The sequence below is a fragment of the Oppia nitens genome, unplaced genomic scaffold (genome assembly GCF_028296485.1).
Source record: "Oppia nitens isolate AA-2021 unplaced genomic scaffold, nextdenovo-longstitch-racon4-pilon3 scaffold4_pilon_pilon_pilon, whole genome shotgun sequence".
Taxonomy (NCBI): domain Eukaryota; kingdom Metazoa; phylum Arthropoda; class Arachnida; order Sarcoptiformes; family Oppiidae; genus Oppia; species Oppia nitens.
The window spans coordinates 7,678,700-7,705,145 of NW_026533232.1; the positions used below are offsets into that span (position 1 = coordinate 7,678,700).

The window sequence follows — 26,446 nt, forward strand, 5'->3', positions numbered from 1 at the left end:
TGTTTTTGAAAAGTAGTGTCTCAGTCACTGGTATTTCGTGTGACAAATAATTAAACTAAAATTATCTTTAATTGTTTGAAAGATATTTTATGTTTGCCCACAAAAAAAACTTTTTATTTATTTAATTTTCATTGATTTTAATTGAAATTTAAATAACTATAAGTAAATGATAAATGTTTGGCACAATTTCGAAAAATTTTTGGATAAAAGAAATTGTTTGTAATATTTAAATACAATATATATATATATAACATTAATTTTTTATTGAAATTGAATAAATTTTTCTTTTGAAATGTTAATCAATTACAACCAACAATAAAATTAATTACATATTTGAATCAATATTATAAATGTATGCAATTTTAATAAATTAGAAATTAAAAGTAATAATTTATCAATAATAAAAAAAATACTGTAAAGTAATTTAATAATTATGAATAATAAATAAAATTTTGAATAATTATTAATGATAATAAAACTAGAGCTTATAGTTATTATAATAAAAAAGTTTTTATTTTTATTATCATTGTTTGACATAAACTCCAGTATTTGATTGACCCTTCAATTGCATTCAGTTATTGCATGATTGAGTTCTTAATCATTATTAGCTGTTTGTAAATCTATACAAAATAAATAAATAAATAATTATCTTGTATTTTATATCTTATAACAAGTAATTAATAAAATCAATTTTGACGTATAATTATAAGATTTTTGTTTAGTTATTAAAGTTAAAAAAAATATTTTTTGCAATATTTTACTCTTCGGTATAATTAACTAATAGAAAACAAGTAAAAGTTTGATAATTAATGTTATGCAATGCAATGCAATGCAATGCAATGCGCTTATGTTAGTCTCAATTACTGTATTTTAAAGTCAAAACAAAATAGTTTTTTTTGTTGTGTTAACACACATCATATGATATGCTTTATTGTTATCATTAGTTATTTAGGCCGTCTGTGTGTTAATTTTATGTCACTTAAAACTAATTAAAGTCATTATTTACCTGAAAATGATTTTTTATCGATAAAAAAGTCGCTGTATTTTCACTCAAATTATACTATTTTTGGTCTAAAATAGTTACATATATTGTTATGTTATCTAAAACTGTTTTCAAGTTTAAGGTTAAACTTTTGTCAGTAATTTTGTGAAATTTATTCAATAATTTTCGGTACAAAAAAACATGAATTTTCCCAAAATCCTTGACTTTTTTTATATAAAAAATAATTATTATTTATACTAATAGTTTTAGTAAAACATTTATATGATTTCCTCGTATATATATATAAAAAATAAATAAATACATTTATTTTTATTTGTAACATACATTGAATATTAATTTATATAATTAAAGTTTATTATTAAAAACAATAATACATTAGAAATGCTTTAATAATTCGTATGATTTGATTATTATTTGGTTTATCAAAAGGAACCATTGATTTTCTAAATAAATGATAGTTATATAAAACTTTTTTATATGACTTTTGTTGATGTGTTTAAGTTAATTAAAGGTAATAAAAAATTATTTACAATATGTTAAGTATATTCACAGTGATGGCCACAACCGGCCGGACAAAGGGTGTTATTTGTCAACCATTCCTGGATGTGCTGAAGATGACCGCCGTGTGCACATCCCTGACACCATACATACAATCCGGTAACAACTACGTGACAAATGGCACAATTTGCTGGTTTACTGTTACATCTCTCGCAAATCCAGCCAACTCTAGACACCAATGCCTTCCGACACATACCACATGTCGAATATATTGTAGTCGACGAGTGATTGATTGTATTGATGTATGGGTGCGGACATAATCTTATCACAGTATTGGCGACATTCCATAATTCAAAGCGACTTAAGAGATCAATATATGACTGATACCATTGCTGTTGAACGGCTACATCTATAGCTGTCTTCATTTTGTCGCCCAATACCAGCAGTATTGAGACAGAACTCTGAATGTCTCCCTGACCCGCATAAAAGTGAAGCATATCAGCCACTAAATTAGTGAACGGCCAAACAGGGTTCGGCGGGGCTTTCGATGATAATAAAGATATTGAGTTCCATTGGGAGCTATTCAGAGACATATAATTCATATTATCGACGACATCCTCCTCTTCATTCGTTTCACTTTTTGGAGAACTCGGCTCCTCATTAGTCTCAGTCATTTCGGGTGGTATTAAATAATCTTGAATGGGATGTCTTGGAAAGAATGCCTCTCTGGGCAAAACCCAGTCCTGTTGATTGGACATAACATCTGTCATATTGTTATTTTGAATTAAATCTAATTTTGTCTGATTGGTCGTCATATCAATGTCACTGAAGAAAAACTCGCCATTAAAATGCTTCTGTGGAGTCAACTGAGACACACGCTTAGGTTTTGGCTGAACAATATTATCCATTATATCACTCATGTCTGACTCTTCTTCATTACCCGATGCGTCGTTAGCCAGAAGTTGGTCCTTAACTTTATTACCACTAAAATGTCGGCCACCACTACCGCTACTATGTCTAGACGGATGACTTAAATCATTTTTATCATTAAATTCTGTGATATTTCCGATTGCAATTTGGTTTATATTAGCGCCACTCATATGTGCCGATCGTATACTTGTATTAAACATTTGCATTAATATTCTCCAGGTTTGTGACACTTGAGTTCTGTTATGTTCAGCGGCAACACAAGCATTATATTCACACAACTCTTCAATAGACTTACCACTTAACTGATACTTTTTCGCTAAATTTACAAACCATTTCATTGATAAATTGTCAGCTAATTCATTGTCAGGACACTTATAAAGCATAAGTGAACTGAAGACATCTTTAAACTGATCCGATACATCACTTGGTTTTTTAAACAATTGAGAAAACCGGACCTTCGAGTAGTTGGTGAGTGAAAGAACAGTAGTGATGGGTGTGAGACTACTATTAGGTCCAATAGAGTGGGCTTTAACCAACTCTTTACTACCCGAGTAAACACTATTTCTCAAAATGTGATCACTAGCAGAAAAAGCTACGTCTCCCGTCGGGTTTATTGATAGTCCAATCGGATTATAGTGTAGTGACGGACGGAAAGCTGTATCGAAATGATGTTGATATAGAGTTCCGTCTTTACTGGTCGACAACAGTATTCGCGGATCATTCTTCCAGGCGAACCCTGTCGTCACATCCTTGTGCTCCTGAAATATAGCTGACGCCACGTAAGGACGCCTAATATCCCAAACATTGATACTAAAGTCGACGAGAAGAGAACAACTGCTTATCTGAAAGTCACGACTCGGACGCCATTTAAGTCGCAAAACAGAAGCAATCGTATGAAGAGTATATAAATTATGTGGTTTTGTGGGGTTTGAAAGATCCCATACTTTGATGGTTTTGTCGCGACCAGCGGTGGCCAACCATTTCCTCTTTTCAGGATTTGGATGCCAATCACAGGCAAAGACAGGTCCCCCGTGCGCTAGAAAGTTGATCTCTGGCCGATCGCTCCGTCGTATGTCCCAAATCTCGACATTTCCCGTTTCCTGAACCGAAGCAAAGTTAAAATAGTTGGCCTGAGACGGCGCAAACTGAACATAACGGACACTCTCCGAGTTACTAATGAAAGTACTCGTCGCCTCTTTACATCTTAGATCAAACAACTTCATGAGTCCATCTTGAGATCCACTAAGTAGTAAATATGCTTCCGATGGATGGAAACACACTTTATTGACAGTTCGTTTGTGGTGTTGGAAGACGAGATCCAGTTTAGATCGGGTCTGTTTATGCAAATCCCACGTAACTATAGCGCCATTTGTGGCCGCAGTGGCCAACAGGTGGTCATCGACCTCATTCCAGGCCACGTCGTTGCAGCTGTAGTTAAGGTTCAAGTTTTTGCCGACTCTTAGATTAAAAGCTTCGGTAAAGTGGTCGTCATTGATCTCAAATATCTTGAAGACTGTACGGCCGGCCACTGCCACTAAGTTTGCGTCGCGATTGACTGCCAGAGCATTGGCCGGACCTTCAAGTGTTGTACTGAAACCCTTTGTGAACATTGTTTGATAATTTGCGGCTACTTTTTGGTCTCACAATTCACATCTTCGCCAAAAAAAATCTTAATTTAATATTAAAAACTAATTAATGCCGAAATAATTGATCAAATGTTAGGCCGATAATCATTGATTAGTGTATCGGTGTAATCGGTAAAGTGGCCAACAATTTGACAAACATTTCGGTTATTATATTTGTTGCCATAAATTAATTGCTGTTTTCTATAGAAAAAACTATTCAATAATAACCAAAATATTGTTATATTGTATACAAACTATTGAGTCATTGATTGACTGATGTTTTATTGACAGAATTGCAGTCAAATCTCAGTTAATATAATCATTAATATTAATTATATTGTTATTAATTATTTTAGCAAAATTTTAATTAACAAATTTAATTAAGTAAATGATAATATAAAATCAATAATAAAAATTAATTTATGTTAATAATTGCAATAATTATTTTACATGATTTTGCAATTGTTTATTATAGTGAGTATTAATTGTATGAATGAGTGATGGCGTGAATGCATTGAATTGTATGGCAATAGCAGTGATAAAGTAAAGCATTGAATAAAACAATAATTGTTTTGAAAATATAGACAATAATTGAATTAATAGACAATTTTAGTGATTAAAAGTAATGTCAAAATTGTGACAATTGTTGTATCAATTGTTTAGGCAGTGATCGCAACACCGAAAACGGCTTTCAAATAATGAATTATTCGGTCAAAGCACCCGACGGTAACACAAACAACAAAAAATGATAATTTTATTATTTTTTTAATCACTTTTCTATCACTGGTTCTTCATTTTGTTTGCAGATGAAGAGCAGCGCAACATCATTGACAAGTTGGCCCAATTTGTGGCCAGAAATGGACCCGAATTTGAGTTAATGACTAAAGATAAACAAAGAGATAATCCGCGCTTTCATTTTCTGTTTGGCGGTGAGTTCTTCGGCTATTATCAGTTTCAAGTATCACAGGAACGGCAAATTCATCACAAACAGCTTATGATGGCCAGTGGACAACAATTAATATCATTATCGGTTGGACCACCACAACAGGGATCCACACCAATAGCACCGACACAGACACCACAGCAATCGCAACAACAATCAAATCTGTGGCAAAATAATGGCATCAATAATATGACCAATAATTTAGATCATTTGACACAACAGATCAATGAATTGAAAGAACAGATTCGCCAATCAGAGGGCAATCTGTCGGCTCAACATCAGGTGATAATGCAAGAGAAAGACATTATTATCAACAATGTTCTCAAACAATTACAAGAAGAACAATTGAGACGATTGGCCGATGATTTTAATGTTAACTTAAATGAATTTGAAAATGTTTTATTACCGATTGCCGACAATTGTACAAAAGAGGCGATTACGGTATTAAATTTAATTACCGATAGATTTGTTTTCAAAATATTTTATTAAATTAAATGATTTTTTGTTACAGAAAGGTAAGGCCTGGATATTCAACAACTGCAGTGCACCCGTTCATTATGATGTGATTGCACGGCATCTGCTTCATAGGTAATATAAAATTTTGATTATTACTAATTATAAGTTATAATTATAATCAAGTGATTGTATTTTTTGCAGAGTAATGACAATTGGATCGACATTTGAGTCGAGACTTCACATCCTTTACTTAATAAACGACTTATTGAGCCATTGGTATGAATTAATTTTATATTATTAAACAATTAATTAGTTTTTAAGAATTAAATTAAAAATTTGTTGAAATGAATATTTTAATGAAATTATGTGTGAAATTAAACTCATAATTAGTCAGAGAAAAGGAGACGACAGTCTTAAGCGTTGCCTCGAGAAAGTAATTGTTCCCATATTTTGCCAAACATTCAGCGACGCTGACGAAGAAAAACATCAAAAGCTCAATAAAGTAAGTATTTATTGATCCGATCGGAGGCTCTAAAAAACAATAACCGATTGTTTTTTGATGAGTCGCTGATATATTATTGTGTATTTGATTTTATTTTCTTAAATCATTGAATTAATGAATAAATTATGTGAATAAACAGCTTCTGAAGTTATGGCAAATGAATCAGTACTTTGAGAGCACAGCATTGGATGTAAGGCTTTTGTAATAATATTTTAGCTCAAATGCTACCCACAAAACATGATTTTAAATATGAAATTATATTATTATTAATATATAATAATAAGTGATTTGTGAAAAACGAGAGTATAAACTGTTTGTTGTTGTTTTCACTATAAATAGCAGTTGCAAAACCCATCAATGGCTTTGGCTAATTATAAGGTATTTATATTTGACTATAATTTTATTATTATTACAGATGAGTATTTTATTATTATTATATACAGTATATATATATTTATATATGAAATTGTAATATTTGTTTATTTTAGTAAATTATATATTTTTTAAATATTATAATAAAAAAATATATATTTATAAATAATGTATTGAGTGTTTAAACTAAGTTAAATTTCAGAGAGAAAATACATGAAAAAATAACATAATTTAGGTTTAAGTATTAAATAACTTTTAATTTAGTTATAAATTTTAGAAAAATTAACATTTTATTTATCTTTTCTATTTTTCCGGTATCATCACAACGTTATGGCTAATCTTACTGACCAATAGAGTGCTCTTTTAAATGAATTTTCAGGTCAAGTAACTAATGTTACAAATGGACAGTTGGCTAAGTTTAGTCAACTCCAGAAACAGCACTCAGAATTTGTATCACACATGCAATCAAAGATACAACAATTACAAGTATTTTGTTATCTTCTAATAATTTATAATCAATTTTAATTACTGGTATTTTATTTTTTAATAATAGCAACAAAATCAACAAATTTTGCCAAATATGCCACAAATGCCAGTGACTTCCCTCCCAATGCCAGTCAATGCTCAATGTCCAGTCTCAGGACATCCATCTCTTAATCGATGTAAAAATGAGTTATTTTTATTAGTCTAAACAGTATTAAATATATTTGTTATTTAGTTATACCACCGAATCAACCTCAACTTGGATCTCGACTTCCAATGGGTCAGTTCGATCAGTCTCCAAGACCACCATTATTAGCACCATTTGATCCGCCACCACAAAGTCGGCCACATTTAATTGGACAATTTGATCAGCAACAACCCAGGCCACCATTATTAACACAATTTGATCCATCAACACCTCCAACTTCAATGCCAAACATATTTTTACCACTTGGCCACCAACAACAACCACCAGCAGGAGTACAACCATCGAACAATAACCCTTCATCTCAAAGGTTACTTATGCCACAACTACCGCTACATCAAACACCGCCACAAATACATTTGGGAATTGGACCACCCGTTACACAACAGCAACTGATAACTGGTAACCAAGCATTTACAACCCCTCCATATCCATCTGCAGGAACACAAATACCAAATCCTCAATTTTTCAATAACGTTCCGAATTCAGTACCAATTCCTCCAAAAGAAGTCATTCCTGAAGTCCCTTACTATGAACTTCCTGCTGGTCTAATGGCACCTCTAGTTAAACTTGAAGACTTTGAATATAAGGCAATAGTTCCAAAAGAGATTCGTTTGCCACCACCAGCACCTCCTAATGAACGACTTCTTCAAGCTGTTGAAGCTTTTTATGCGCCACCAACTCATGAGAGACCAAGAAATAGTGACGGTTGGGAACAATTAGGATTATACGAATTTTTTAAAGCCAAGTCCCAGACAAAGAAACTCAAAGAAGATCCGAATGACAATAAACCGCCTGAAGAAGTGAATAATAAACATAAAGAAAATGCCAAAAGTGCCACAAATAATGACAACTCAAAGAGTGGTCAAAATAATTCTCAAACGCAATCTTTTCATTCAAGACATAGAAGTCCTTCACCTAAGAGACGATATCGAGAGTATAAAGAAGAGAAGAGGTAAATAGGTCTTGAAATATATATTCAATTTAATAAAAATCAATAATTTTTGTTTAGTCCGCGAAAGTCTAAATCTAGAAAAAGTCCGGAATCTTCGCGAAGAAGAAATTCAAGATCTCGGAGTAAAAGTAAAAGCAGAAGTCCTGTTCGATCGTATCGAAGAAGCAGAAGTCGAAGCATTACACCACCGAGTTTTGGGTTAGTTATCATTGATTATTCAAATGATTATAAAATTAATTAAACATATATTTGTTTTTGTAGTTCTTTTACGAAAGTTGAGTCACGATTGGATGAATCAAATAAAGGACATCAAATGCTTATGAAAATGGGTTGGAGTGGGAACTCAGGATTAGGTGTTTCTGAACAGGGAATCAAAGGTATTAATTGTTTGGACATTTGTTTTATCATTTTAAATATACTTTTTATGTATAACAACAACATTGTCTTTCAGATCCAATAAAAGGCGGCGAAGTTAGAGAAAAGGATGAAATGTATAGAGGAGTGGGCGTCAAGACTGCAGACAACGATCCATACGAAAAGTTTCGCAAAAATAAAGGTCAGGCTTTCCTTCAAAGGATTTCACAGGGAAGGAGTGATAAATAAAATTAAATAAAACAAAATCATTATTTCATTAAACAAAATCACTGTTTTCATTATATAATCATTTTGATAATTAATTTTAATAAATTCAATATAAATGTTTGAATTATAATTTAAATTCATTAATAAAACAATTGCAACATAAAAAAGGGATCAATAATATTAACTGCAAACTTATGTTTGACTTGAGAACGGATACAATGGTCTTGAAGACCGATTCATTGATTCAACAAACCATTAAACAACAATTCAAATAATCTGTATTATCTATATCTTTATAAACGTTAATTAAAACCCCGTTTTACTACCAGTACTTAAGTGACGGATGGATCAGTCATTATAAAGCCATTGTCTACTTCAAAGAAGACGCAATAGTTTGATATTTAAATTGAATTAATAAATATCAATAATTAAAGAGAAGTTATAGATTAGTAAATAGATTAACTAATAAATGTATCCAAAAATATTTAGTTTCATTAAAACAAATTGTATTCATTAAATTTTCATTATAATCAACAAATAATTTAACAATAAATATAAATTATTTGAATAACATTTTAAAAAAATCATTTAATTAATTTAAAAAACCATGAAAATTAAGAGTTAAACGTTAGTTAAAATTTCTCGAAATAATAAACATTAACAGATAATAAATATTTTTTAAGGAATCTATTATATAAGTCATTGCAAATAACAATACGACTTATGTTTCCCTTATTATTAACAATTTTAAAATTATATTATTAATTAATATTATTATATTAAATATTGAACAGATTATAACTAATTATATATTATTATTATATAAAATTGTTTCAATTATGTCAACCAATAATCTCACAAATTGTCTATCAATTTATATCATATATTATTATTGACCGCAATCACTATGAAAACTACATAACAATGGCATAAAATGATTTAGTAATAACCGAAAATGTCTTTTTATAAAAACTTGTTTTAGTTGCAAACAATTATTGTGTCCACACTTTGGGGGAGTATTAGTCTATCAATTCAATGTTATTTAGAGATTATTTTCGACATTTCAGAGCTTTTGGAAATTTCATGGAAATTGTGGCAAAAAAGTGACGCTTTCTATGCAATCAATAATTGGTCTCTCAATTGTTTGGATTTGTCTATCAAGTGATTTGAGTGGTCAAGAGGTCACACAAATAGGTCACAACATGTCGATGTCATCATTCAAAAACTTAAAACTTGTGTGCGATGGTCTCCACTCCACGTGAGCTAACTTTGCGTTAGGCATCGACACTATAGACATATAAATAGAAAAACAAAAAAGAGAACCAAAAATCAATTATCGCTTCTATTATATTACAAACGGTTTGCGCTTTTTATTTAAAATTAATTCATTATATTTTATATTATAATAATAACTACATTTTGAGATCATATAAATAAATAAATATTTTTTATATCAATTATATTTACGAAATTCACAAGCATTATAATTTAATTTTTTTCATATATTAAAATAATTGTTATAATAATCACAATTATTGTGACTGACATATATGAAACTCTTTATCAAAACATAAATAATATGTGAGTATAAAACTCGTGACATAAATATAATGGATAACGATATGGTATATCATAATAGTATTAATAAAATTATAATAAATAAAAATTAAATTAAATTGAGTCTCAATTGAAAAATTAAAATATATTAAAATTGTTAACTTAATGTATGAGTAATAATAATAATAAGTAATTAGTGGACAATCAAGATATGCTTAACGAGGAGTCACTCGCGCTAAATGAGAGCCCTCTTCGCCTATTAGCTCATAATAGGTCTCAGTGTCACTACCTTTGCCACCGACTTCTTCATCTTCAGTATCTGTCCTCATGGATGGCACCAAAAATAGTAGCGCTAACGCCATAATTCCGTGCCAACAGCTGTTCCCATACCAACAATATTAATATAATTGATTACAAATTATAAAATAAAACACAAACCTATGAGTTATGGCATAATTTTCTTGTGTCTCGAAAAAGGCATAAACCACAAGACCTCCCGCTGACAATGCAATTCCCGGCAAAATACTGAATAGCCAGAGACGACTCGGTGGGTAACATGAAGTCTTACAGCACCGGAACACCTATTGATTTAAATTAATCAATAATATATAAACTAAATAGTAATCATTTAGTCAAATCAAATTCAGTACTACTAACCCAAGCAATGATGAGAATGGCAGCGCCAATACCTGCCGGCAATGCAAAAGCCAAAAGACTGGTTCGGTCGGTCTCTACAGCGAAAGCGATTAGTATAGCACCGAACACATGGAAAAAGGCTCGACAGAGGTCTGGCATATTGGCTAATGTTATTAATGTGACCCAAAAGGCCAAAATGGCGGAATAAAAATCTCCGAACTGAAGAACATTGACGGGTAGTAAACAATAAGATTGTGGATAATCTGAATCACAGGCGTGGTATAGCTAATCATTTCAATACAAATGTTAGTTTTGCATTATATCAGCATTAATGAGATTTAATGATAAAATACTGACCATCGATGAAGTCATTGTTGTCAAGTAGATCAGCGCTTCAGTGAAATGTTTTCTATAAGTAGCGACTATCACAGCCGGTATAAACATTACATTACTTAATGTTAGTAACAAAAAGTTGAGCAAAAGTTGATCTTCTTGTAGAGCCTGTGAGCCATCGTTACAGAACCAACCCTTCCATCCTATCAATCATTTATTAGTTTTAATGAATAAAAAATATTAGTATTTTAAAAGTCAGACCTCCTTTGCAAACGCATGAACTAAAAAGAACTCCTCCACTGAAGTATTGGTAACATTTGCCGCGATTACTACACTTAGAGTTAAGACATGGCGTGGATGTTATGTCCAACAATATGGATGTCTTATTATCGCTGCAATCAATTTCAACTCCATATTCTTCATTCAGATAGCATTGTATTTCAAGTGTAAGAAACCAATTGCCGGGTTTCGGAAATGGTATTAATACCGTATCAATGCCTTTACCGGCACTGAATTGCGGTGAACTAGTATTCACTTTCATCGTACGAAAACATTCTTTCCAATCGGTCAGACCATTGCGTGCAATACCACCAATACGTCCATATTGTAGACACGCTGTCATACTATAATTCTGGTACGTTATGTTAATGTACGGAGAGATAGCTATATCTATGGCAAGAGTGCCGCCGATGTCGGCCAGAGGAATGATGGCGAACTCGAATACCGATCGGTTATCGGTTGGAATATCCATAAATAGTGACACACTTTGGTTTGAGAAAAGATTGGTTGCATCGACGTGACTGTATTTGAACTCAAGACTATTAGTTGTGTCATATCGGGTCAAACTAATGTATTTATATTTCTTGTCAATATTTGGTGGGTTTATAAACATATCAGTAGTTTTGTTATCACTAGTGGGACGACTAGAGTATGTAATAATATCCGATAGTAATGTTGGATTTGTTTGCAATTGATTATTCATTAAAAAACAATTAGTGTTTTGATCGATAAAAAGTTGAATTTTGAATAAAATTTGTTGATTTGTGTCGACATTTGATGAATCGATCCAAACGTAAATCCAAGAGTCAGACGCCAGTGAATGCATTTCAATGAGACAGTTGTCACCGGAATTGTGTGATTGCAAGCAATCTACTAAATAATCGTTATCTTTATGTGAGGGCATTGCCATTGACCTAACGTATAACGAAAATGGACAGAGAGTTGCGCTTCGGTTAGTGTTTGGCAATACCTGTGCGCACTCACTAATGACTAATTTGGCACTAAAACAGTTGGCCTTTAAGTAAAATTTATAAAAATTTGTTACATTTGTTGTCTGAATCAGCGAATTGGTTGTCGTTAAGACTTTGATCTCATTGTTTGGAAATAAATGACTGAATATTTTAAATGAAAGACTAGTCGTCAGTTTGTGCTGACACTCGACTTCGAGTCCTTTTTGTGATATCCTATCATCTTTTGTATTGATATACGAAAGTGCAAACCAATGACCGGGTAATGGATTAGTTATGTTAAACTCATTTAGTGTTGAATCGCTTTTCCATTCAATCTTATACTGTTGGGTGTCATTTGTCATTAAATTTTCGGGAAGTGTTGCGTTATTTATATTAATTATGGGTAGACTTCCATATCTTATGTGAACAGTTAGATCCATCGGTTCACACGAGTGTAGGTTTAATACTTTCAGTTGCGATGAATAGACTTTTAACGGACTTTTATAAGTGGAGGCATCGCTAGTGGAGGCATTGAAGCGCCACTTGGCCTCCAATACCTCATTGGGTATTACAAAGTGGTAGATCTGTACCTCTCTATAGGATTTCAATGGATATAATTGACGCGAGGCTTCAAATTGGTTTACTTTTACTGAAAAAAACATAATAATATGCAATGAAATCCATGTGTTAAAACTAGTAATTAACTGATTATAAATTATATGTCAAAAATAAACAATTATTTTATACAAATAACAGTTTTGTAAGTGATATGCTAAACATAATCTTATTTATCCTTTTATAGTTATATATCTAAATTGCAATCATATATAGTCTAAATAATATTTGATAGCTTACATCGATAACAGTTTATAATTATTGAAAAATTAAATGCTAAAGTACTTGTCATAAAATGAAACTGATGTTTACAAAAACAAACTTTCCACAAAAAATGCTGATATTTGAATCACTATTATCTAATAACAGGAAACAGTGTTACATGATTTTATAGAAATAGATTTCAACTTTTCATAATTTTTAAATAAATTATAAAAGTTTTTCACTAATATTTTCATTAATAACATTATATCTAAAATATATAAACATTAACTTCAAAAAGTATAGTATAATAGAAATATAATATAATATTACCCCAGAATATCCAATGATATTTTTAATTAATAATACATTTCTAAGTTAATAATACATAAAATTAGTATTAAAACAAAATTAGATGATACTAAAGTTGTTAAGTTTAATAAAACGTATAAAATATTTAATATCTATAATTTTTATAAATATTTATATAGTAACTAATATAGTCTCTGAGATGTGTTATAGATAAAATTTCTTATTAAATAGTTTTTTTTAATTATTTGTTAATATTATGATTTATTAATTAAATTTAGTTAATAATCTGAATATTTTCATGTGATTACCTGTATATGTCATAAATATAATGATATAATATACAAATCACAATATTATTCTCTTTATTTTATGACAAGTTCTTTAGCCTTATTTTTTTTATTAAAATTATTCCAATAAATAAATGTCAAAACAAGTTAAGCAATAAACAGACTTATATTTAAGATAATATATATATTAATCAAATATAAACTAAAATATATTATCTGAAAATAAAATAAAATTAGGAAATGAATAATATTTTATGTTAATTTTCATACCGTATAAATGATTATTGATTTTTTAAAATATGATATTTTAAAATAAATCTACTAATAATAAGTTTAATTTAAATGATAGTATTACTGTATATACAATGAAATTTATTTCACTGATGATTATTAATGATTCAACCAACTAATCAATGCTAAAAAAATAATATAAATACACAAATAGATTGTTATGACAAATATTCAAATTACATGAAATTAAATGTTTATTAATCCATTAAATAATTCAATATGAATTTATTTAATTAAATTAATGTTTTATTAAATGGAAAACCTTGATCTCAATTAATTATAGTTTCTATGATAATAACTTTAATTTTAATTAAATTATTAATTAGTATTAATTTCAAAAATATGGGTAATGCTAATGCAATCTATAAAATATACTTATTTGTAGTATAATTATTTATATACAATCTCTATATACTGTACATTATAATAAATTAATTGTTATATTTAATTGTTAACTATTATTAACTAATATAATAAAATAGCAATCAAATAATTTAATAATTGTTTTTTTTTGGGTTAAACCAAAATGGTATTTTGATATTAGTTATTTATATATTTAATGTTAGAAACAGACTATTATATAGGCTTAAAAATTATTTGTCTAAAATATAGTTTAAATTAATTATTTTAAACAATTTACTTTAATATTTGTAAAAATATCTTTTTTATAATTATTTGGTGAATATCGTAAAGATTTAGTTAATATAAATCAATATAAAAATAAATTATAAGCAAATTCTGGTAATATTCTTATAAACAGAATTCAAGTAAACATATCATATGTTTTATGTTAAAAACATTTCAAATCATAACAAATATAATTTGCTTTATATTTATCACTGTTTTACTAAAAGATTTAAGTCATAAACCTATGAAATATGATATAGTTTTTGATTATTTATATTTATTGTGTTTATGTTATTAACAAAAATTTTATTTATTTTAATAATTGAAAAATATGTTTGTTTTTTAAATAACGGGTGTGTCGTTAATGTCAAGAACCGGTAGATAATTATTTGGTATAATATGTATATTTAATGGCAATTAAAGCCATTATTATTATTATTATTATAATGTAATAAATCATTGTTAATCACGAAAGCAATAGTAAACACAAAATTGCAAAAAACACTTTCAATTGATTATTGCAATCAATTATAGAGTAAATGATATATAAGTATAAGTAATGAGAGAAAGCAATGAATGCAAACATACATTGTTGTGATGACTGTATTATGAGACCAATGATGACGACCATCAATGACCAGTAGATGACCGGTGATGACCATCGATGTGGTGAAGACGGTCTCGAGTAGTGACCCATTGGATGGACAGTCCGTTTGCGATGCCGTCCGTCCGTCACTTCAAGTGTTGACTGTTTTTCTGGTCTAACATTAACTCACATTCAGTAGTGCTTCGACTGAATGGCCAATCAGTGCTCATATACTGTATATTACTGTATATTCTCTATTATTCTCTATTAATACTAGTGTTCGACCAAACATTCACAGAGAGGGAAGTTCACTACAAAATCCTTTTAATATTCCGGGAAAATATTTTATCGTTAGAAAGGGAAAATATATTTTATATTATTACAATAAATAGTACCAAAACTTAAATATTTTGCAAAAATATATTAAAATATTTAAAAATATAATTAGAAACAATAAATTTAATCAAACTATTTATTAATACAACTTAAAATACAGTTTAATATATTTTTTCAATCAGTATAATAAAATGTGTTGTTTAGAAATTAATAGGTGGTAGCACAAGGAAATAGATTCACTAGGAATTCCCAGCAGACAAGGAATATAAGGAAATTTTGTAAAATAAAAACGAGGGACGGAATCTGATCTAACCCTAATTAGTACATTATATATTCAAACTATTCATATATAACGTTACGTGACATTCGATTTGTAGAAATAATAAATGTTTAATAATATTTGGATAATTTATTTTTGTTAAAATTTGATATTTGTTTTTATAGTTAACTAAATTTTTAGTCACATAATTGTTATACTTAAATAAATTCAATTTTTTTGTCACTAAATGGTTTCAATACTATTATGTAAACAACTGTATAAATGTTTTGGTTGACCCCTATATTAGTACAGTATTATATTAATACTGACGTTGAGTTACATTATTATTCATATAAATAACGTTTACTCTATTATAGTTCCCTTTAATTATTATTCAATATATAAATATCAAATGAATTATAACGTAATTTATGGTTTATTAATGATTTTGTTGATCATATGTTATATTATTATTATATGAATGAACATAAAGTGAGTGACTCTGCGTTTTGTTTGTATTAATAATATCATTGAAATCAATGGTTTTGTTGACAATTGAGTTAATAATTGATTGAAAACAACATTTGAATTATACTTTGTGTTTGAAATTGACTTTTGATTAATTAGTGTATCGATTGTCCCGAACCAGTGGTCACTCGGAATTGGATCAAAATGTTTGGTGGTTTTGGCTTATTTCAAGAGCAGTTCCGTCCGTTCAATAACCTGTACCGATGTTATTCGGTGGCCATGTCTGGCACCGAGCGATCGGACATCGAGAAGGGAGGAAAGATAATAATGCCACCGTCGGCGTTGGACACACTCACCCGACTTAATATTGTCTACCCGATGCTCTTCCGACTGACAAATTGTCGTCACAATCGTTTCACACACTGCGGTGTACTTGAGTTTGTGGCCGACGAGGGAAAGGTATTCCTGCCGTATTGGATGATGAAGAACCTGTATCTCGAGGAAGGATCAATGGTTCAGGTGGAGAGCGCGTCTCTACCTGTGGCCACGTTTTCCAAATTCCAACCGCAAGCGCCCGACTTTCTTGACATTCATAACCAAAAGGCTGTCCTCGAGAACGCCTTACGTAACTTTGCGTGTCTGACCACCGGTGATGTCATTGCCATTAACTATAACGATAAGGTTTACGAGCTCTGCGTTCTTGAGACTAAACCCGGATCAGCCGTTAGTATTATTGAATGTGATATGAATGTCGAGTTTGCGGCGCCCGTTGGCTATAAAGAGCCGCAGCGTTTGGGAAACAATCATATCACTGAAGACGATGAAAATATTGGAGAGGTTTCAGAAAGTGAAGACATGAGTACCGATACACAGACATCGTTTCTGCCGTTTGTCTGTAAAGGCCATCGATTGGACGGCAAAAATAAAGAATTGTCACCAAATGAGACAACAAATGGTAAGACTGTTGCGCGAAGTCAACGAAGAGGTATACCTGACTACGACTACAAACTAGGAATTGTTCGCTTCATTCGCACCACAAAACCGACGGTAAAGACCGATCAAACAAATGATAAGAAGAGCGACTTTGAAGCGTTTAAAGGCGACGGCAAACCACTTGTCACTCGAAGACATAACTAATTTAAAAATATTTTTAATTAAGTTTTTGTATATATATAACTATTATGATATATTTATAAATTAATATTAATTCATTAAAAAAATAACGACTCTTATAGAGTCTAAAAAATAGTCAATGTATTTAAATGAAATACATAATAAAAATATTTTTATTGAAATGATATATAATTATTTAGGAGTAATATTCTGTTTTTTATTGTCTACAATATGTCATGTATACTGAAAGTTGCCAATTGATTAAATATTTAGTATATATATATATTATATATATAAGTAGTATATAATCTGTTCAAATATCTATTATTTGTAAATGCCATTTATTTATAACAATTATATATTTGTGTTTATTTTTAAACTACAGTATCATATTTATATCACTAAATAAAACTTGGTTTTAGTTTTTTTTGTTGAAGAATTTATTTGGCATTTTATCCGGTTATCTGTTTTTTTTTAATTATTATTTATCAAACACTACTATAATTAATATATACTATATAATGAATATATTATAAAAATACATTTTTAATTAAATAATACTGTAGATAAACATAACAATAAATATATGACTAATAAATAAATTATTAATATGATAACAATATAATTACAAGTTTATTAAATGACATATAAATTACTGTGAAATATATTCTGATATTTGTTTACTGTATTAGAAAAAATGGGAAAATAAATGGTAAAAATAGGTTACGTTGTTATAAATGATTAACAAAACACAAATGTATTATACATTTAATGTAATTAGTTTTGTAACACTTTATGTGAACATTTGTTTTTTGTAATGCATTTGAATTGTAAGCGAAAACATTGACAATAATTTTATTTTTGATTTCTAATGCATTTTGAGTGTTATATTATTGACTAAACGTTTAACATATAATAAAGTGATTACATATTATTGTATTAATAAAACAGTTATACGTTTGTATCAATTGGACAAACAATTAGTCAATCAATATATCGATTAATTTGACAAAAAAAACACAAATTGATTGAAAACAATCACACATTTAATAATCATTTGATTACAATTGATATATCACTGAAGAGACCAATTGAAGAGCAAATAGTTATGGAAAACCTTCAGAAGAAGCCATCGAAAGGAATATTGAAGTCTTCGTCGAGTTTTGAACAGCAAAACGAATGCCAAACACAACACAAACAGTATGTCTTCAGTGACCATATGATGATAATCAGTGATTAATGTGATAATTGATTTTATTTTTAGCGATAACTCGGCTGATAAGGACATCAAATGGGATGAAATCAATATTTTACAGACATTACATCCACCGGACAAAGATTACGGTCATATGAAGATCGAGGAGCCAAAGACACCGTATAATTACTATAGCGATACCACCGATGGTGAGCATGTGTTAGACGCCGAAGCGTTGGCCGATAGTATTGCTAAAAGAAGTGATGAATTGCCGACAGTTATGAAAAGTTCGTCGGATGAAGAAGAAGAAGAAGAAGACGATTTCGAAAATCTAACCGAAGAGGAGAAGAAAAAGAGGCGCGAGTTTGAGTTCAAACGCAAAGCACATTATAATGAGTTTCAGGCCGTGAAGTTGGCCCGAAAATTGCTAGAAGAAGAGGATGACGACGACGACAATGACACACAACAGTCATCATCACAACAGCCACAAGAGTCAGCTGATGATAACGACAATATCGATTCAGAAGATCAACGAAATGGGGACCACAGTAACAATGATGAGGTGTTTGAAGCATCTGCTGAACAACCAAATGACAGTTAAGATAATACCTGAAATCACTTGAGATCTCTCTCTTTCTCTTTACTGATATTTGTCTCTCGCATGACATGACTATTACTGTCACAACTTATTTCTTGAATGTTTTTTAGAGCTGTTTTATCTATCGTTTAATTTTGTCTTTATTTCGTTTATTATAAATTTGTTACAAATGATTGTTTTCTTTGTAATGATAATCAAAAAAAAACTCCAATATCTTTGCCAATAATAATCTATTACTCCATCTAATGAGATAACAATTATTTATCATATTGTTTATCATCAATTTTACAAATTAATATCATAATTGTTGTAAATAATTTAAAGTTCATAATGAATTATTATAAAATATAAATTATTGGCTTATTGTCAATAACTATCATAAACATAAAAGATATATTATTATTATATAATACATGTATATTTCACGACCAATTAATTAAATTGTTGAACTGAAATAATTATTTTTATCATTTAATGATAATATGATTGTTGCTTCAAAAATACCTTATATTCACGTTTTTTTTTTGTTGATAAAGTTATTAATTTAACTATAAATAAATTACTTTATATGGAAACACAATAATTATCCCATCTTCTGTTGTTTTGTTGTTTAATTTTTTCAAAGATTTTATTTATTTATTTAATTTTTATAATGAATGTGCGGTCAGTTATGATGTGATGACTATAAGACAAAGACATTTTGGCAAAGATTAGTCAATAATGATATAAATATTTATTATATCTAAGACTAAATCATATGTTAAGTGCACTTTTGTATTAGTAATGATTTAATTGGCGATCAAAGTTTACAATGGATTCATAGACTTTGCATCAATTGTTTGAATTATCATTTTTTTAATAGAAATTAATTATACATTTATTGTACTCTAATTATACACTTAATTTACGTTTAGTCAATTGGCATCAAAATTATGTTACAAATTATATAAATTTTATGATTGCCATTTAAAATTGTTTAATTTAATTTACAATCTAAATAGTAATGAACCTGACAATAATTTTATTAATAGATTTTTGTTATTTATAATTTGATTATATGGACAATGGTATTATAGGCAATAGATTGATTAAATTGCCTTATATTATAAATTTAATTGCAGGTATAAATAAATTATTATGGACAATGTACGCTACTATCAATAAAAAATTATGATTGCTTATTATATTATATATAAAACAAATATTTATAATTTTTATTTTATGTAAAAATTAGGTCAAATGCATCTAAAATACTATTCAATTTATATATATTATAAAATTTAATTATTAGTATTAAAGATGACAGACATTTGTTTATAAATTGTCATCAAATCAGTGATAAACATAACACCAGAATATCCTTTACCAATATTTTGACTGAAATATAAATTATTAAAATATATTTAATGTATTGACTGAAATAAATAATAAATAAAAAATATTATATAATCAAACTCTTTAATTATAATCTATTTATACCTCCTTTTAATACAATCGAGACCTTTATATAGAAGAGCGACAATCACTTGATTGGGTTCGACATCAAACATGAGTTGAGATTCTGTGGTAATGGCATTGAATTCTTTGGTTTTCAGCAAATATATCTAAAATTATTATATAAAAAGCATTTTTAACTAATGAATTATAATTTATTTTTTAATTAATTAAACCTCTGATTCATTTTTCATGTCATTGATTAAAGAGATGGCAGTCTTTAAAGTCTGTTCTCCGGCTATAATGACCGCAAGACAAAGTTCACCGCTAATACCTAATGTGGTGGGCATTGGACCAACTGTTTTGGGGACAATACTTGCGGTAGAATTGAATGATAAGTCAATATCATTATCATTGGGTATTCCAGAGAAATAGTCTTCAGCTTTTACAGACTATTACGTAAACAATAAAAATGTAAAATCAATTCAAATCTTATAAAATAAATTACTTTTTATCTAAAATTATAATGAAATTACATTTGCAAATAAACTCCAGTGTTGTTCGCCGTCGTTAAGAGTAAAATCATAAATATTAGTCCAATTGTTATTTAAAACACTTAGATTTGCTTTTTTAAATTGATCTACAATTGAAATCATATATTTTATATAAATTTTGAGGTTTACATCCAAATATAGTTATCGTTTAATAACCTTCTAATCCTTTATAATTTGCCGAAAAGCAGCCAAACGTGAGATCATAGCAGGACTCGATGGCCGGTTGTGTGGCACAGTAGAGGAAAATATCAATATTTTTACAATCCCGAGACCGGAATTGTTGGGCGCAACACATTATGTGACAACTGACACAGTTTCGTAGGACAACACTATAATAATAAATTTAATCAATTCATTAATGGTTTGTCAATTTAATAAATATTTGCCAACATCTCATATCATTTAGTAAATGTTATAAAAAACTATAATCTATAAAAAAAATCTTATATTATTATTTCTTATAATAAATAATGAAATAAAACAAATTATTGTATATTTGAAATTTTTATGCTAAGAATATTATGTATATAATGATTGTATTGTAATTTGTCTCAAACCAATGATTCTATTATTATAGTATATAAATATAATAAATACTATACAATATGTTATATAAATACTGTACTAATATTATATATAAATATATAATTATAATATTATATCAAATGATTATCATTTTATATAGAAAATAATTTAAATTATTACTAAATATACTGTATGAATATACAGATTAATTATTATCATACTTTTTATAAAACAATTAAATCGATTAGTTTTATAATAAAATATTGTTACTAAATATAAGTACATTAATTAATATTCTTGACATATAATTTTCATAATCTGAAAAATTATTTTAATGCAATAATAATATTACGATATCATTATAATAATAAATGCAACTAATAATATGCTAATACGATAGTAATTAATATACTGTAGTAACTAAAATTAGTAGTAAATTTAATTTAACTTTTTTTTTGAATTACCTGCCAATAGTTGGTCCAATAAAAATTGTGCAATTATTGCATTCATCAATAGTAATGGTATTAATATAATCAAAAAGTGCAATATTAGTGAACTCGCAGTTTTCAATAATAAATTGTTGTCCGACTATATCTCCCGGTTTCCTAATAAATGTCTCATATTTGCCATTTTCTATCGTATAGTCCTTTGGGTTTACTTTGCTTTTGTCTGACCTAATGTTTTTTGAAAATGTATATCAAATATAATTAATATAATTGAATAAATGACACTATATAACAATTTTAATATAAAATTTCATAAAATAATATTTCATTTCATTTAATAAAGCGTTATAAAAATATTTTTTGTTAAAAAATAAAATTATAATAAACTTATAATACCATGAATAGTGATTTACATTATCATCGTCGACAACAACCGGGGGCTTGTCTTTTGAATTAAGACAACCCATTACTCAGATGACTGTCCATACAATTGATAATAATTTTTTGTCACATATAATATTGTAAATATAATTTTATTTTAAAAATAATAATTTATGCTTAAGAATTGAATTATAGAAACTATGTTTTAAAACAATTAATTTATATAAATAAAATGATATTACTTTGAATTAAACATTATTATAAAACTAAACTTTACTATACTTTCAACATTTAATACTACAGTAAATTAATGTAAATACAAAGTTAATACAATTATTGACATTAAGCAATGAGTAACGTTTTGTATTAAGATATATACAATATATATATAATTTTATTTTATTGGTAACTATTATATCATGTATTAGCATAAAAAACATTATGAATAAAACAATACTCTATTTGTATAGTTATCGATGTTTTTCTCTGTATCTGAGTATCTGTTTCTATGGCAAACCATTTATTTTCAAAAACATAAACTTTTACACACATATATAAAAATTGTAAAATTAAAATTGTTCATCCTCATTTTATTTATTGTAAGCCTCAAATTTGTTTTATAATAAAAATATTAATTTTATAGATTATTATTTATAACACTAATGTTATATTAAAAAAAAAACTAATAATATAATACATTACATAAAAATATTTTACTGTATAATCAATATTAGCAATTTTTAAAAAATCAAAGCCATTATAATGCTTTAAGTTGTGATTATAATGTTTATAAATTGATAAATTTTATGATATCATTTTTATTTACTCTATTTAATAAAATTAATTTTAAGTAACAAATTTAAGAAAAATAATTAAATTATAACTTAAGTGATAATTCAGATTATAAGAGCTTAAACTTGAAAAAAAGTTAGAAATTATTATAATTTGCTATAAAATATTATAGCCTATAATTTATAACATTAACTACAAATAAACTTTGTTTATAATATGTTTGTCACAATCAGTGATCAACATTATAATTATGATAAATATTTTTTATAATAATTTATGAAATAAAATTTATAAAATTAAATACACATACAAACTACTTTAGCAAATTAAATAATTTGTTTATCTTATTTGTATTTTGATATAAATTTGTCGAAGTAATTACAAAATACAATTGTGTTTCACTAATATTTTGTTATAAAATTTGTTGTTATTAGAGTTTATAATGATTACCAAGGAAGGGAAGTTCCCTTATAAATTCCCTCCAATTTTCCCGGAAAATATGAAAAATACTTTTCGAATGAATGCTCGTTAGAATGAAAAATATTAGAATAAATAGTACCAAAATTTAAATATTTTGAATAAAATTTCATTTAAATATTCAAAAATTAATTTCAAATCAATAAATTTATGATATTATTCATCAATATTACTCAAAAATAAAGTTTAATATAATATTTGTTTTTTAAACATTATAATAGAATGTGTTGTTTAGGGCTTAATATGTGGTAACATAAGGTAATAGATTCCCTAATAAATGGTAGGGAAAATAGGAAACTTTTGGATAATAAGATGAGGGACGGAATCATTACAAACCCTATTTGTATATTATATGATTAATAGAGACATCAAAAATATGTGAAACACATATTTTTGCGGTTAAACATATTAATAGGGGAATCGATATCTATCCGAATCATATAATATGGATTCTTTTGACAAATTTTCAAAACACATTTCCAAATATTACTACATTTAAAAATATAAATATATAATTTTAAAAATGTATAAAACATTCATTTTTATACAAAATTATTAAATTAGCAAATATTTGCAAAAAAAAAATCTTTAAGAACAACGATTTAAGATTAATTAAAACATTATGTCATAAATTATATGATGAAACTAAAACGGGTCGGTTTACTCCCGATGTCAACCGTATGGCCAAAGGGAAGGTCTGCCCGTTTGTAGTGTAAGCGTAACTCAGAATAATTGGGAAACACTGAGTTTTGGCCGAACGGTAACCCAACTGTCGGAACCAAACACTCACACAATAAGCGGAACTAAACACTTAATATACAAAAATATATTCAAAACTATTATGAAAAATACCAAAACTTATATAAAGTAATATATAGTAATATTTTAATTATGACTACAAATATTACACTAAAAATAACCTAAACTTGTTGTCAATACTAACTATCCGTTACAAAAAATATATATTTAAATATTAATATAAAAAAATTAATTTTATATACTATATTGTGGTTATTTTAATACAAACAATGTTTCAAAATTAATTGTTAATATACTATAAAAATATTTACAAATTTTGTTTAATTATAACAGAATTTTTAAGAATTTAAGAACATTTTCATATATTTTGAGACATATTTTATTAAATATTTTAGAAATATCGACCATATATTTTGATGTTTCTAAAAATTAATATGACCAGGGTCAACATTAACTCTAATACAATCTGATTTCTCATCAAAAAAAAAATTATATGTAAACAAAATTTTGTTATGGATTTATCTGGCAATCCTAGTAATTATTATTAACTGGTTTTTGTATTAAATATATTATCAAACAATTTTAGGATATAATATAAAGTATTATAAGTGATTGCACTCTCTATTAGATTACAACATAACTAATGTTAAACATTGTTATAAATATACAGTACATCTACAGTAAAGCTTATAATTAAGTGAAAGTATTAATTAGTCAATAACTAGGACTTAATAGTTTAATAATTGTGTGTTTTATTAATTATTAATTTGAGTCCAGTGGCCAACAATTCAGGTAAAGTATACGAAATAAGTACACGTTTTTATACGAAAGTAAATGATTTTATTAATCATAAAATATACGACAAAACGCTGTGAAAGCTAAACGACTACTACTTTTACCGATTTTTATTTATATAAAATATTTGCATTAAATGTAATTGTGTTTGTATTTTGTGTCTCATTTTGTTTAATATGTTTACTATTTTTATTATAACTATTGTTATGACGTTATGTGTCTCTCTCTAGCATTAATAGTGTATAAATCGGTTGAATTTAATCACAAATAGTTTAAATTGTAAATGAAATGATATGTCACGTGACGGGTAAAATTTAGAGTAGGAGCTGTGTACCCCCTCTATTGGATTTTAGTTTAACTAAAACTACCCTGTGTACAGTATAACATATACATAGAAAGTAAGCAATAGTATCAATAGTAAATTAGTGTTACCTAAAGTTACCTAACCTGGTGTACGCCCCGCAACCTAAACCTAAATTTTAATGGTATTACACCATAATTAATAATTTCTAAATAATTAATTATATACACAATTAATAAACTATTAAGTGCTTATTATTGACCAATTAGTTTTCACTTAACTGTATGCTATACTGTGGATTTACTGTATATTTTTAACAATATGTAGCTTTAGTAGTGTTAACACATTAGTTAAGTTGAAATCTAATAGAGGGTATAATCACAACTCATACTTTAAATTATATCCAAAAGTTGAAACACTAATGCATTTCATAATGTATTATACATTTAATTACTTTATAAAACAAACATTACGTTTACAATTGTTTAGTTTGTTATTGAAATGTTTGCATTACTATTGTGTGACGTTATGTATGGTTAGACCACTTGTTGAGTCAACATATAATGACTGCGCAAACGCTAAAAACATATATAAATATCATTGAATTTTATATGAAATACATTTATTGTGTTTTATTTGTTTTAATAACATTTTGTGTTTCTGTTTGACTGACATTTTGCCGAAAACTTTTTGAAACGTAAGTCACAACTAATTAACATTTTATTTGACATTCAATTTACTGACAATTGTTAGCGTTTGTTGTTCTTGTAATTCGACGGTTAATT

General features: G+C 27.8%; 6 protein-coding genes across 6 annotated transcripts; 3 read left to right on the top strand and 3 right to left on the bottom strand.

Annotated features, from left to right (window-relative positions):
• Positions 1–1,396: 1,396 nt before the first annotated feature.
• On the bottom strand, positions 1,397–4,275 carry LOC128959631 (GATOR complex protein WDR24-like). Its single transcript, XM_054305628.1, has 2 exons — positions 1,534–4,275; positions 1,397–1,446 (listed from the first exon to the last, which is right to left on the bottom strand). Exon 1 carries the CDS (start codon positions 4,039–4,041, stop codon positions 1,540–1,542), a length of 2,502 nt encoding a protein of 833 aa, XP_054161603.1. The 5' UTR covers positions 4,042–4,275; the 3' UTR covers positions 1,397–1,446; positions 1,534–1,539.
• Positions 4,276–4,559: 284 nt separating this feature from the next.
• Positions 4,560–8,575, top strand: LOC128959630 (calcium homeostasis endoplasmic reticulum protein-like). Its single transcript, XM_054305627.1, has 13 exons — positions 4,560–4,782; positions 4,863–5,440; positions 5,511–5,587; positions 5,657–5,731; positions 5,846–5,957; positions 6,097–6,147; positions 6,297–6,335; positions 6,684–6,815; positions 6,883–6,991; positions 7,048–7,972; positions 8,030–8,170; positions 8,234–8,349; positions 8,424–8,575. The coding sequence occupies exons 1-13, from the start codon at positions 4,755–4,757 to the stop codon at positions 8,573–8,575; spliced, it is 2,535 nt and encodes an 844-aa protein (XP_054161602.1). The 5' UTR covers positions 4,560–4,754.
• Positions 8,576–9,448: 873 nt separating this feature from the next.
• LOC128959632 (post-GPI attachment to proteins factor 6-like) lies at positions 9,449–15,477 on the bottom strand. The gene is made up of 7 exons (XM_054305629.1): positions 15,231–15,477; positions 11,342–12,958; positions 11,105–11,283; positions 10,769–11,032; positions 10,550–10,692; positions 10,401–10,489; positions 9,449–9,841 (listed from the first exon to the last, which is right to left on the bottom strand). The coding sequence occupies exons 1-7, from the start codon at positions 15,337–15,339 to the stop codon at positions 9,750–9,752; spliced, it is 2,493 nt and encodes an 830-aa protein (XP_054161604.1). The 5' UTR covers positions 15,340–15,477; the 3' UTR covers positions 9,449–9,749.
• Positions 15,478–16,298: 821 nt separating this feature from the next.
• On the top strand, positions 16,299–17,534 carry LOC128959651 (ubiquitin recognition factor in ER-associated degradation protein 1-like). Its single transcript, XM_054305654.1, has one exon. It carries the CDS (start codon positions 16,496–16,498, stop codon positions 17,426–17,428), a length of 933 nt encoding a protein of 310 aa, XP_054161629.1. The 5' UTR covers positions 16,299–16,495; the 3' UTR covers positions 17,429–17,534.
• Positions 17,535–18,284: 750 nt separating this feature from the next.
• LOC128959657 (protein phosphatase inhibitor 2-like) lies at positions 18,285–19,610 on the top strand. The gene is made up of 2 exons (XM_054305660.1): positions 18,285–18,604; positions 18,669–19,610. The coding sequence occupies exons 1-2, from the start codon at positions 18,513–18,515 to the stop codon at positions 19,198–19,200; spliced, it is 624 nt and encodes a 207-aa protein (XP_054161635.1). The 5' UTR covers positions 18,285–18,512; the 3' UTR covers positions 19,201–19,610.
• Positions 19,611–20,435: 825 nt separating this feature from the next.
• Positions 20,436–22,636, bottom strand: LOC128959648 (protein XRP2-like). The gene is made up of 7 exons (XM_054305651.1): positions 22,553–22,636; positions 22,175–22,384; positions 21,342–21,514; positions 21,168–21,271; positions 20,868–21,083; positions 20,677–20,801; positions 20,436–20,574 (listed from the first exon to the last, which is right to left on the bottom strand). Exons 1-7 carry the CDS (start codon positions 22,621–22,623, stop codon positions 20,478–20,480), a joined length of 996 nt encoding a protein of 331 aa, XP_054161626.1. The 5' UTR covers positions 22,624–22,636; the 3' UTR covers positions 20,436–20,477.
• Between the last annotated feature and the right edge of the window lie 3,810 nt (positions 22,637–26,446).